Source organism: Chroicocephalus ridibundus, chromosome Z (assembly GCF_963924245.1).
Source record: "Chroicocephalus ridibundus chromosome Z, bChrRid1.1, whole genome shotgun sequence".
In the NCBI taxonomy this organism is placed as follows: Eukaryota; Metazoa; Chordata; class Aves; order Charadriiformes; family Laridae; genus Chroicocephalus; species Chroicocephalus ridibundus.
The window spans coordinates 46,837,928-46,851,236 of NC_086316.1; the positions used below are offsets into that span (position 1 = coordinate 46,837,928).

Genomic DNA, 13,309 nt, shown 5'->3' on the forward strand with positions numbered 1-13,309 from the left:
CCCAGCCAATCCCCGCCCGCGCCGAGGGTCCGCCCCGCCCCCTCCTCGCTTTGCCCCGCCCCATGGGAGGGGCGCGGGGAACGGGAAGGGGACTGAGGCGGCGGCCAATGGGGGCGCGCGGGCCGGGCCCGGCGGGGCGGGGCGGGGCGGGGGCGGTGGAGCGCGTAAAGCGGTGTGGCGCGCGCTCCGGGGACGCTGAGCGGCGTCGGCGGCGAGGCCTGAGGAGTGCGGACGGGTCCCGGTGGGTTTGCAAGGTGCCCCGTCCCGGTGGGTTTGCAAGGTGCCCCGTCCCGGTGGGTTTGCAAGGTGCCCCGTCCCGGTGGGTTTGCAAGGTGCCCCGTCCCGGTGGGTTTGCAAGGTGCCCCGTCCCGGGCGTGTGACAGGAGCTTTGTGCCTCGCGGTGGCCGGCCTGCCGCCTCGGGCAGCTCCGTAACCGGGCGTAAGAGACCGGGGGGCGTCGGGGGAGGTGGTGTCTCGCCTTCGGCCGGGCCGGTTTCTGCTGGGTACCCCCCCAGAAGGTGTGTTTAAGCAGCGGTTAAAGTGAAGCGCCAGGCTGAGGGGCGCCCAAGCGTGGTGAGCGGCTGGGAGGGGCGTGGGGCTCTGCCCTCGGCCTCTGCGCCAGCCCCGGGCCTGTGGGTTCGGTGCCCGGGAGAGACGTTTCCTCCCCGCGTGTGGTGGTGCCCAGAAAGAAGCATGCCTCGGCCGTTGCCGTGTGCTGGAGCTTTGTGGGGCTGCGCCGTTAAAAACAGGGTGGTGGCAATTAGGGTTATCACGGGGTTACGTTCTGTTTAAAGATGCTAAACCCGGTAGAGTAGAGTAGGATTTCTGTGTTGCAACATAGTGACGGATAACACCTTTGCAATTCGTGTTACACATTACTCTGGGGGGAGGAAGAGCTGGTGGGGTTTTTTTGTCCTGGTGTTTTTTGCCTTAAACTGTGATTAACTTCATACGGACAATGACGTAAATTAGAGTCCAAAGCTCAGTATGTGTGTCCAGATGTTATTTAGTTGGTTACATAGCATTTTTTGTGGGACAAAGGCTAATCCCCTGGAACACGAACCTTACTGATGATTTTTAGAAAACTTTTTGTTGTTCTTGTTTTAAATGGACTGGGTATCATCTCTTCCTGAGAACAGATCATCTCTTTGAGCTCTTTGAATAGATTGCCCATACAATAAACATGCACCACATCATTGAACTTGAGAATTACAATGTTCTTAGAAAAACCTTGTATGCTACCTTATAAAACTTGCCACTGCCAACTACTGTAGGTACGCAGAACCATTGCAGAGCAATGGCTGTCATACTGGTGATGGCTTGGCCCAGTCAGTATGTCTGGGGTTTTTTTAAACAGAAAAAACAGATGAAGCAACCATTCAAAGATCACATCACAGACCTGTGAAACAGTTGAACTTCCAGTCATTGCACCAAATGCAAAAGGATGTTATTACCTCAGACTCCATATATGTCTAAAACTTACTTTAACAGAAATAGTGTGGTTTTACATTCATACTGATGCCCTGTAACATTCTTTTTTCTAGTATAGTACAGATACCTGTTTGTCAAGGAGTGGAGACAGTGTTACCTGCTTAGTCCTTTCAGGTCTTAGGTGTCATAGGCCTTACCTCCTTATGTGTGACTGAGGAGGACAGAGCAGGTGAAAAACAGGGTGTTTGCATGTGGTTAAATAGTTATTAATTGGTGTGTGCTCTTGGAAAGCAATGTTTGACAAATGTTAAACTGGTCTGACAAACTCTATAGACTAGTGCTGCTGCCAAGAGAAGTAGCCCCATTGTCCTTCTGCTACACCATACTTCTGTAGGCATGGGTAACTGGATGGTAAACTGGAGGAAATTTGTTCAGCTGAAAACTAATATTTCCTCCCCCCGCTCCTTTGCAGAACTGGCTTTCAGTTTCTCCGGTATAGTTCACCACAGACTCTGCAAACACCTGCTCCAGAAGAAAGTTCCAGGAAAAGAGCTGGGGAAAGACAGGATTGTGTCTTTTGGTAGCTCTGACCGCTGAAGATGTTCAGCCAGACAGAGCTTCAGGGCTGGTTTCTGTGCAGCAACAAGGGATATAGGTGGACAAACGTAACCTTTTTCAGAGTTTCGGTCTTTGATCTCTTCTGGAGAAGATCAAGTGCTACCCAGTCCTTCACAGCGCTGAATTAGCTAGGATGTCTTAAACTGCCTTTACAGTATTTTAATGACTTCATGTTATTCTGTGGTGGAGCAGAGGAGGAGCAAGTGTATGCAGGTTTTTTGTTAGCATTAAAACAAGCAGTTGAGGTTCTGACAGTAGCTTTGCAAAAAGAAGAAAAAAAAAAAGGACACAAGGACAGAAAATAAGTCTTTTCTGTATTTGATATAATACAGTAGCTGCTTTCCTTGTTGCTGAATTAAGAGTTTTCACTGGCTACTATTTTTGGCAGTGAAAAGGAAGAACTGAGGAGAAAACAAACTATGAAAGTACTGGTTATTGGCCTTGGAGGGTAAGTATTAGCAAATTAAATTTCCTCTACAGCTCAAGACTTGTCTTCCTTTCCGAATTAAGTGATGCCATTTCTATTTCTGAATGGATATTTTAAAAAAATAGATTCCAGATACAACATATAATTGTCTCACTTTATGGCATGTAACTCTTAAAAAAATTTTCTGTCTCCATTGGAGATCTGAAGTATCACCTCTCTCTAACCTCTTACTTGGCACTGCTAGATTTACTGTCTGAAAGCTGATGGAACTTGCCAGAAAATTTCTAGAGATAGGGAGTATTTAATGTGAATAAACTTTTGGGGTAGTTTGGATTGTGTCTTTGTGTCTAACTATATAGAGATGTGTGTGTGAGCTTGTACATATGTTTAAAAGATTGAGTTTTGGTTTAAAACATTGATTTTTGTCTTGATGCAGTTTTTACTGTTTTCTGTTGCAGTGTAACAAATGGGGGGAAAACAACGCTGGCAGAAAAGCTTAAGAAAATGCTTCCCAACTGTGATATAATCTCTCAAGATGACTTCTTTAAGGTAACAGTATTAATGGAAAGAGCTGATAGGTAAAAGTAAAGCTTGAGTAGATTTTAGTATTGTTTCTTCTCTTTTCAGTTCTCCTATCGATAAACTTTTAAAATTGATGCTGCCAAAAATAATGTTGACTTCATGAGAAAGAGAAATAAAATGAGCACTGGGGTAATTGAACTTTCAGTGGCCAAAACCAGTGAGTGTACTCGAGAAAAAGAAGCTTACAGTCTTCTTTGATACCCTTTTAAAATAAGGAATGGGTGTGTTGGATGCATTTTTCAAGATACATTGTGCTAATAAGTTAATGGTACTGTGTTAACCCTACACCCATACAGCAACAGATAGTTCTTTTTCTCCCAAATCAAAACAGAAAAACAACTTTTGCATGATGTAGGAGCTGTTAAGGAGGGTGAAGGAGCTCTTATTTCTTACGTAAAGCTCTAGTGAACTTAAGAGGTATGATTTGGAGAATTTGTTGTTCCATATTAAATAAAGCGTTTGCATTGTATTTTAACAGTTGTATACATCAGTTTAATTTTGAAGATAAACTTAATCAATCGAGATACAAAAGTGTATAACCCTTATGTTTGTAACTGAAGAGTGACAGTGGTCATAAAAGCAGTCTTGAAAATACTCAATTTTTTTCCCCTTCAGCCGGAGTCTGAAGTAGAAACAGATGAACGTGGATTTAAGCTATACGATGGTCAGTAACTTTGATGCATTGCTTTTGAACATTGTACTGAAATTCTGTAGTGCTGAGCTTCAGCACTTCTTCCCCTCCTCTTCTGAGCAGGGCAGTAAACAAATGGTTGTTTCAGAGCAATCCTTTTCTCAGTTTGTTTCAGCTCACTGAGATAAACAAGAAAACTTGCTGAACTAGTAAATAGGTCAAGCTGGTGCTCAGCTGTTCATTTTCTCTTAAGTCTTTTCCTCTGTTTCTACAGTGGGGTCTAGTGCAGTAGCAAATGGTACTGTTCGGGTAGAAGTCTTGGCTTGCAGCACTGGCGTAAGCTTAACCTCATCACGGAGGTTAAGCTTATGTGATGGTGGATGTTTTTTTTCACTTTGATACTGAACTTGTGGGATATCACTATTGAGCCCCTTTCATCGTCATATTCTAAATCAGTCAAAACTTGGGTCTGATCCTGACACCTTTGTTTCTTGTCTGATCTGACGTAGAGACCAAATGTTTTGACGTTCATGGTTAATGCTGGCTCAACATGCCAATTGAGCCTTATGAACTAGATTGAGATCGACCTTAGGCCAGTGCTTTGATTCAGGTCACATGTAGTTGTGAACAGTTGCTTAATAGCCGATCCCTGTTGATACTTGGTAATCACAAAATGCATTACTCAGAATATTGGCCAGAACCTTAAATTCTATCTGAAAACTGACTCTTAGCAGCTAGGCAGTCTTTGGCTCAACTTCTAGACTTCATAAAACTGGAATGTGGAACTGGAGGGATAAGTGGGACATTCTGTTTCAAGTATCTGGGTTTAATGTTGCTCTTAAAAGCTCCTCTAGAATGTGTTTGCTCTTATGTTATCCAAAGGCTGCCTTCTCTCTACCATTCAGTACTTACTCAACATGTTCTTACATGTCTACAGACAAAAACAGGTGCTGCATTGTGCTGTTTTGCTTTGTATGCCATCCTCCTTTCAATCCATCCACCCCCACGCTCCAAATACAAGAACCCAATAAAAACCTAATGCAAAAAATTTTGATTGCTGGGTCTCTTCACATTTGTCAGTGACAATTGACAGAAGGGTGGAGGTCTCAGAGTAAGTTTTTACAAGTTTTGTGGAACGGGGGAACAGTCCCTGTAGTTTCTATCATCAAGTTTCTATCACTGCTGTGCAGTGATTTCATACACTTTTTGGTGCCACAGAGTTGAAAGACGACACCTACCAGAAATACCCCAGTCCTGGGGAAAGCTTTGGTCTCAGGGTATCATTAGTTGCAAACATAGAACTACTTATATATGTGTGACAGAATTTTTGGGGTAATCCTGTTCTGTTTCATTTAGATTTGTACATAGATTATTTGATTCTTAATGATTAACCTAGAGGTACTTAAGGGTTCTCTTTTTTTCTTTTTAATTCTCTGTTTTTAAGGGGTGCCTAACTTTCTGTTTTCATCTAGTACTTGATGCCCTCTATATGGATGAAATGGTCAAAAGTATTCACAATTGGATGAAAAACCCAGGAAGCTCAGGTGTTGTAACAGAAGAGCCAGAGAATACGTGTGACAATCTGAAAAATACAGATCATGTTTATATTTTGATTGTTGAAGGCTTTCTGCTATACAATTATGAGTAAGCAGCAATATGTAACCTGGTATATTAAAGGCTGCCCTAAAAAGGAAGAGGGAACTAAATATATTATTATTTTAGGCCACTTAATGAACTATGGAATAGAAGATATTTTTTGACCCTTCCTTATGAAGAGTGCAAAAGGAGAAGGAGGTAAGATTATTCAGTTATTGCTCACAAAGGGTCACTGCACAACCTAACCTGGAGTGGTTCTTTTGTATTGGCTTTTCTTTGGACCTTGCTAAATGTAAGCTATTAGTGCCGTCTGTGATTCTGTGATTAACATTCTGTGATTCCCAGGGAAGACTGTGGGTATTAACCAACATAAACAAAAGCATGCAGAGATGTATGGGGGTCTTTGTTTTGTTTTTCATTTTAGAAATGTTAAATGTTTTACAAACACTGAAAAGATAATTTGTTGTCCAGATAAATTGTGTAGGTTACTGACTGCATGTTGGAGTACAATGAAAAACAGTTAAAAATTACTAAGCAGTCTTATCCTTGGTTGAATACAGTTACATGATGATTATTGTCACAGTAACAATGTTGATGTGTGGTTTTAGTGTATGCTTTGTTTAGACCGTGCATTAGTTGTACTGATTTAGATCATTGAGCCAGTGTCTGACTTGCCTCCAAGTTTGGAGCAATACTGTGTGCTTGGAGCAATACATATGCACAAAGTCAGAATCGGCTGGCTGAGTGAAGAAATCCTCTATTCAACTGGCTTTTGTTGATTCCACTTTCTTGGTTTCTCGCTAGACTCACCCTTAAAGGACTTCAGTGTACAGGCTGGAAGTGACTAGACAAAACTGCTAGTCATTTAAAACTTGAGAAGTCTCTCTACCCAATTAGAAAAGAGAAAAAGTAATTTTTTCTGATGCTTTCAATACAGCTTAATTTATATGTAATACCTTTTTCAGTTATTTTAAGTGTAACTTAATTGGCAGAAATAGGTAAGTTAGCAAGAGTTCATATCGCAGATTATATTAAAACAAAGGAACATCCTTTGCTCCATCAGTTATGCAGCCTGCCAGTCTTTTTTTTTTTTTTATTTTGGGTAGATGATCTTATTAAACCAGCTGACAATGGGGGAAAATGTAAAACTTGTATGGGAAAGCAAATATGTTTTTGTGTAGCACCAGAGTCTATCAGCCAGCAGATACACCGGGGTACTTCGATGGACACGTGTGGCCTATGTATCTGAAATATAAAAGTGAATTGGAAGAGAATGCAAGTAACATTGGTATGGTATTCTTGATTTTAAACTTATAAAATGGTTAAGTGTGGCATTTGAGCAGTTTTTGTTGGGTTGAGGGTCTTTTTTTGAATGGGACAAAGTTTTCTTCAGATGTTTTTGTGGCTCTTGGACAGTAGGTTTGGAGGTGTTGTTGGTTTATTTTTCAAGTCTGTGGTGTTTTTAGTAATGAAAATTACGATGTTAAAAAAATAGAAAGGTTCTGATTGCTAATTAAGTCCATTTAACAAGCTGTGTGCATACATGCATATGGCTAGATAGGAAGCTTCTGAGACAATAGCTGATGCAGTGGCAGAATTCTTCAGAACAGAATTGAAGTCCTGGTTGAAGTCCTGTAATAAGCTTAAGATACTTCCTAAGTGCTCACTGTACTCACTACAGTCACCAGTCTTGCATGAGAAGCTGGGCAGGCTGGTGGGGCAATGCCATGAGCTTATGTGATGTTCACACTTGCATAGCTCTTAGGCTGCATACTTCTGGAGTGGGGGCCAGAGGAAAGAGAAGTCAGGCGATTGCTTCATCCTTACTGTGCAGTGAGAATGGGAACCACGGTGCCCTTCCTTGATCAAACCCTGAAGCTGAGGAAGAAGCTGAGGTCTTCCACTGCATAGGAACGTTTCTGCTGAATTATTCCACTGCTGTACTGTCCTACTGTTATTACCGCTTCCCTTATGGAGACTTCCATACCCCAAAGCAGTGGAAATTCATTCTTAGCTAGGATAGTTTTCCATTGTTATTTTTTAACATGTAAAATGAATTTGGGAAAGAAGAAAAGAGAGATACTGTTGCTTGGTTTTCATTTTTTCATTTCTTCTGATTGCATCCGTAGGAATACTGAAAACTTTACCAACTGCTGTTACAGATAACTGGCACAGAACTCATGAAAACATTTTCTTTTGTCTGTCTTAGTTTATTTGGATGGAACAAAATCTCAAGAGGAGCTATTATCCTGTGTATATAGTGATATAATACAGGAATTAAAAAAGCTGAGGGAAGGAAGTAAGTAATGTTACTGGAAATTGAATCTGTTTATCCCTTTCCAAGTTAACAAGAAGCTAATCCTTTTATATGGAAATACTGCAAGGATTATATAGATCTATATCTCCTTATATATTACAGTCCTTATGCATGTTTGCCCATTACTCTAAGTCATCATAAGATATAACTTTTAAGTTCTGAAATAATAGATGAATCCACTATTATCTAATGATAAAATAATAATTAAAAGGGGGGAACAGAAGGAATATAGGGCAAAGCATCAATGAAAGATGTGTTGGTGGTGCTAGTTTCTAATATACAGTGAAGTCGCATGCAAACAGACAAATGACACTACAGTTAAATATGTACTTTTTTTTTTTAGATCAGCCGGTCACAGCATGATATGTAGAAAGCCTGTGTTACATTTGATACGAATTGAAAACCTGAAGAGTGTCGTACTTGGCAAGCCAGCCAGCTGAGCCGATGTTACATGTGCATCCATAATACTAGTTCATACAACACGGGTAGATTTGTAGTGACTATTAACTTGGTAAGCCTCAGATACTGTTGAGTAGTATCAACAGTGCATTATTCTTTATAATTGCTTTAATCAGTCATGCTTTGGCTGATCTTTAAATCTGATTGAATGTGCATATTTTTGTGTTCAAAACAAAACTATAAATAGGCAGTTCTGTTCAATTAATAAGCATATTTGAACATGGATGGATATAATTTGAAATGGTCATATTGGACAGTGATTACCTCTAATATTTTTACAAATTTCTAATCGCTGGTAAACATGGTTAGGGGAACTAGCTATATGCTGTAGCAATAGTAAGTTTAAGATTGTATAAGCTGTTACACTGCTTATTCAGTAACTGAAGCTGTTATTGAATACCTTGTAACTGAACTTACTTAGACTTGCCAAATACCTCTGTTGTGTTTGTCAAGTAATTTTTATGTTGTATATTGGTTCAACAGTTGGGAATGGATATTTAAAAAATCCAGAGAAATCTGAAGAGAAGTGAGGTTGTTGGAAAGGGATGGGGGAATAACATGTTGATATTGGAGAGAATGCAGATGCATCGCTAACAAGATTAAGTGCGTATATTGTGCAGATCAGGGATTGGATGGCACAGGCTATTAGACAATAAATGCATGCTTCAGGGAGGAGGAAGGAAGAAATAATTCTTGTTAATATTAATAGCTCAGGTTGAAATTATAGTACTGAAAGTGTTCAGAAAGCAGCTATGCTAAAATATGTTAACATTTTTTTACAAGATTTGTGTACATAGGTAAACTAGGAAACTGGAAAGTTGAATCATATTCGGCTGCTGAATAAGTAATGTATTAACTCTTACATTTTCTATGCAATACCTTACATTTTTATCTGGCAGAATAAAAATCAATCTACAGACATGAAAAGCAAAGGATGGACTACATTACTTATTATGTGTCAGCTGAAATGATCATGGTGATTGAAATGTAATGCTCTATTGTTAACAGTATTAAGACTCCTAAACCTGTATATAAGAAAAAGGTCTTAAGCAGATTAGAGCTGTATAAAGCTATGTTTAAGACAAAGTGCTTCCAAATAATATTTTGTAATTTTATTTTGCAGTAAAAATACTTTGAGTTGCATTTGCTCAAATGCAGTGATGGATTGTCTGACTTTAAACTGTATTTTTGTTTTTATTTCCCTTTCGAAGGGGTGCAACTGGGAGAAATTTAGCTAATACTTGGATGGTTGTGGTGGATTGACCCACCAAGCTGTTCTATTACTCCCCTTCTCAATTGTACAGGAGGAAAAAATACACCAAAAGGCTCATGTGTCAAGATAAGGACAGGGAGATCACTCAGCAATTACAGTCACAGTAAAAACAGACATGACTTGGGAAAACTTATTTAAGTTACTGCCAGTAAAATCAGAGTAGGGAACAAATAAGAACAAATCTTCAAAAACCTACATGGAACTTCACTCCCAAATTCTCCACCTCCTTTCCCTGAGCAGTGTAGGGGTATGGGCAATGGGGGTTGTGGTCTGCTCATCACATGTTGTCTCTGCTGCTCCTTCCTCCTCAGGGGGAGGACTCCTCACACACTTCCCTAGCTCCAGTGTGGGGTCCCTTCCATGGGAGACAGTTCTCCACAAACTTCTCCAATGTGGGCCCTTCCTATGGGCTGCAGATCTTCACGAACTGCTCCAGTGTGGGCCCTTTCCACGGGGTGCAGTCCTTCAGGAACAAACTGCTCCGGTGTGGGTCCCTCATGCAGTAACAAGTCCTGCCAGCAAATCTGCTCCAGTGTGGGCTCCTCTCTCCATGGGTCTACAGGTCCCGCCAGGAGCTTGCTCCAGCATGGGCTTCCCACAGGGTCACAGCCTCCTTTGGGCATCCAACTGCTTTGCCATATATACCTCCACAGACTGCAGGTGGATATCTGCTCCACCATGGACCTCCATGGGCTGCAGGGGGGAGAGCCTGACCTCATCATGTGCAGGGCATGAGAAGACTTTGCTACAGTAATCCGGGGCAGTTCACCTCCCCCATGGAGTACATAGAGTCCCAAGCATGTCTTATCTCTTTGTTATGGTAACTTGAGGTAGTTTGTTTCCCTGCCCTCTGCACATACCCCTGCATGGGCGCCAGCAACAGGTCAGCTGTGAGTCTCAGAATTTGAGCAATTACATTACATTAGAAAGTTTGCTAATGAGCAGAACAGGACATCGTATATGTATGATATGTTAAGCAGTGCAAGTTTTATTATCCCCTGCTGTGGTGCTTTCCTTTGAGCTTCACTCTTAAAGGGGACTCCACTGTGCTGGGTCCCCATTTTGATTAGCATTAGAGTCCCAGGGCTCCCACTGTGGTAATGCTACACTTTCCATAAAGCCAAAGCTTTCACTTGCTGAGTGCTGTGCCTTGTCCCTGAGGGATCTGCGCTGCCTTTTCACTGGTAACACCATGGTCTTTACCACAGGCTGCAGGGGAATCTCTGCTCTGGCACCTGGAGCACCTCCTCCCCTCCTTCTCCACTGAACTTGGTATCTGCAGAGTTGTTGCTCTCACATATTTTCGCTCCTCTCCTCTGGCTGCTGTTGCAGTTTACAGTTTTTTTTCCCCATCTCAAATATGTTATCACAGAGGTGCTACCCCCATCACTGATGGGCTCAACCTTGGCCAGCAGCAGGTCTGTGTTGGAGCCAGCTGGCATTGGCTCTATTGGACATGGGGGAAGCTTCTGGCAGCTTCTCACAGAAGTCACTCCTGTAGCCCCCTGGCTAGAAGAACCTTGCCATGTAAGCCCAATACAATGGTGAAGGGAAGAAATCTTTTGTTGTTGCTTTTCCCATCCCTGCATGGAATCTGTAGGCTTATGGTGCCCCTTTGGTAAACTTTTGAAGTGTTTTCTTATGTGGAGAAATGCATGAGTAGAACTTAAAGTGGTATGTTGGTTTCAGAGGAATATCAGGGATCCTTTTATGCATTGAGAAGGATAGGAAGTGAAGGGTTAAGACTGAATGGGCTTATCATGGTTTGAGATAAAAAACAAACCAATTTTCTGTTCAGTAATTTTACTTTTAAGCTAAGCCTCTTCTAACTAACTGCACTCTGAAATTAACAGCATATTTTTCAGACAGTGTCTGCTTCAATAGTGACAAGACCTGATGTTTATAATTAATACCAAGGAATGGTATGCAGAGAGGTTGTTGTTTATACTTATTGCTATAATGCCTCAGGTCAGCTAACTTTCTCATTTGCCCTGTTGGAGGGTCGGAAGCGGGAGAGCACAGAGGGGTTGCATCTGCGGGGAGGAGCGGACAGGACAGGTGACCAAAAACCGACCCATGGGCTGTTCCATCCCATTGGCATCATGCTCAGTATAAAAGCCGAAGGATCAAAGGGGTCAGCCTCTTTCTTCAGTGGCTGGCATCTGAGGAGGACTCTGTCTGTTTGTCTGCCTTTAATCCTGATGCATGCATTCCTGAATCCACATCTGGAATTCAGTTCCCATCTATCGCTGAGTCCAGTCTGGGACTTTCCCAGTGCCTGCTGGTGATGTGATCATCATCCTGGGAGCTTGATATGGTTTTGTATATATTGTATATATTTCATTATTTTCTTATTAATATTACCTTTTCTTTCTGCTTAGAGCAGGTATTTTTGACAGTTCTTCTGAAACCATCACCATGTTGTGGAGCAGCATCAAAATATTAGGTAGGCATCTTACAGAAGTGTATTGCGAACAAAACAGGTGATGCTGCTTCGCTCCTACGTAAAACTGGTGGACTTAAGTTTTCAGTATAGGGCAGTTCTGGTTTCTATATCTGGAGGGAGCCCATAGTGGAGTTAAAAGAGGGGCAACTAATGTGACCAAGGGAATGGAAGAGACGCTTTGTGAGGAGAGACTGAAAATGCTGCAACCCTTCACTCTTGATAGAAGTCTGAGGGGGGAAAAGGTCAAGGCTTACAAAATCTTGAAAGCAGTGAGTCAAGTGTATGCAGAACTAGTATTCACCAAATTGTACAAATACTAGTTTAGGGGGGAATCCTCCTTCACTTGGAACAGATTTACCAATTACATTAAGGTGATATTTCACACAGCAGACGGTGAGGTTCTGAGATATAAGGCCATAGGAGGCAGACAGTACCAGCAAGTTCAAAACGGATTGGGAAGACTCATTGACACCACACTTGTAAGAAGCAGTAGAAGCAGGCAGGGCTATACCATGGATGGCCTGTAGAAACTGGCCAGGCTCACTTGTGGTGTCCGAATTGTGTGTCCTCTTGACAGTTGCTACAGCAACTCACCTTACTGGGAAAAGACAGTGAACTTCTCTGAGTGTCTTTGGGAGATAAAGTATTTCAGGTGCCATTATAAAAGCTTACAGAATTCCCCTGCAACGCTGGTATGTTGGTAGGATGCTTTTGCTTTGAAGGTGGAACAGCCCCCAAGAGGAAAAATCTAGTTTGCCCCTGGCAGATGCCTTTTGCCCACCAGGGCTGTGCTAGCTGTAAAGTGGCTGGGGAGAGCTGCAGGAGAGGAGCCTGTGATTCTTTTGTGAAGAAAAGATGTTTTTTTTTTTTTGGAAGCGGTGTTACGTTGTGCTGGCTTCAGGCTGTCATAGCTGAAGGAAAGTTTTGCGAAGTGTCTTGTTCAGCAACACAGTGGGAATAGAAGCGGCGTTGTTCTATAGAAGGCTAATGGCTTATATATAAGAAACACAGAAATGCAAGTACAGGATTAATTTGACATCAAGAAGGTGATTTCTTTGTGTTCTCAAAATAGTGGAAAGAACATAACAGTGTAGTAGTCATAAGCACTGATGTAGTAGGAACAAACTTTTCATGTTGCAGAGCTCTTGCTCCGTCTCTAACCTTCAGAGTTAACTCTAAAAGCTGAATTTCTAACTGTTTACACTGTGTATCATTGATTCGGGTATTGGTTTTGTCACATACACAGTGTTTCCTACTTTAAGAAACTACTTCATACGCTCTTGGCACCAATGGCTCTTTTGTCCATCCAGCTGGGAATGATATCTGTGCTCTCGCTCCAGCACTGCCACTGAAGACCTTTGTAGTCAAAACTGTCCGGTCAGTTAAAGTAGTTGCAAGAGAGCCACAGCAGTGTGAGAGTAAAGAAAACTGGAAACATTAAGAGTTAAGTGAGAGTGTGTGTTATTTCCACAGAGAGAAGGGCAGTGTGCCAAAAAAATTCTGTTCCCCTTTTATGTTACTTGGTTTAC

General features: G+C 41.8%; 1 protein-coding gene across 11 annotated transcripts; it reads left to right on the plus strand.

Moving 5' to 3' along the window:
• Nucleotides 1-151: 151 nt before the first annotated feature.
• On the plus strand, nt 152-9,203 carry NMRK1 (nicotinamide riboside kinase 1). Of its 11 annotated transcripts, none has more exons than XM_063319425.1 (9): nt 152-241; nt 2,382-2,497; nt 2,935-3,025; nt 3,674-3,722; nt 5,162-5,333; nt 5,412-5,483; nt 6,467-6,573; nt 7,495-7,584; nt 7,946-9,203. In XM_063319425.1, exons 2-9 carry the CDS (start codon nt 2,469-2,471, stop codon nt 7,963-7,965), a joined length of 630 nt encoding a protein of 209 aa, XP_063175495.1. In that variant the 5' UTR covers nt 152-241; nt 2,382-2,468; the 3' UTR covers nt 7,966-9,203. The 11 variants fall into 11 exon arrangements, with proteins under 11 accessions (XP_063175495.1, XP_063175505.1, XP_063175506.1 ...); XM_063319428.1 differs by having other exon boundaries at nt 156-293; XM_063319426.1 differs by having other exon boundaries at nt 176-241; nt 2,438-2,497.
• Nucleotides 9,204-13,309: the final 4,106 nt, after the last annotated feature.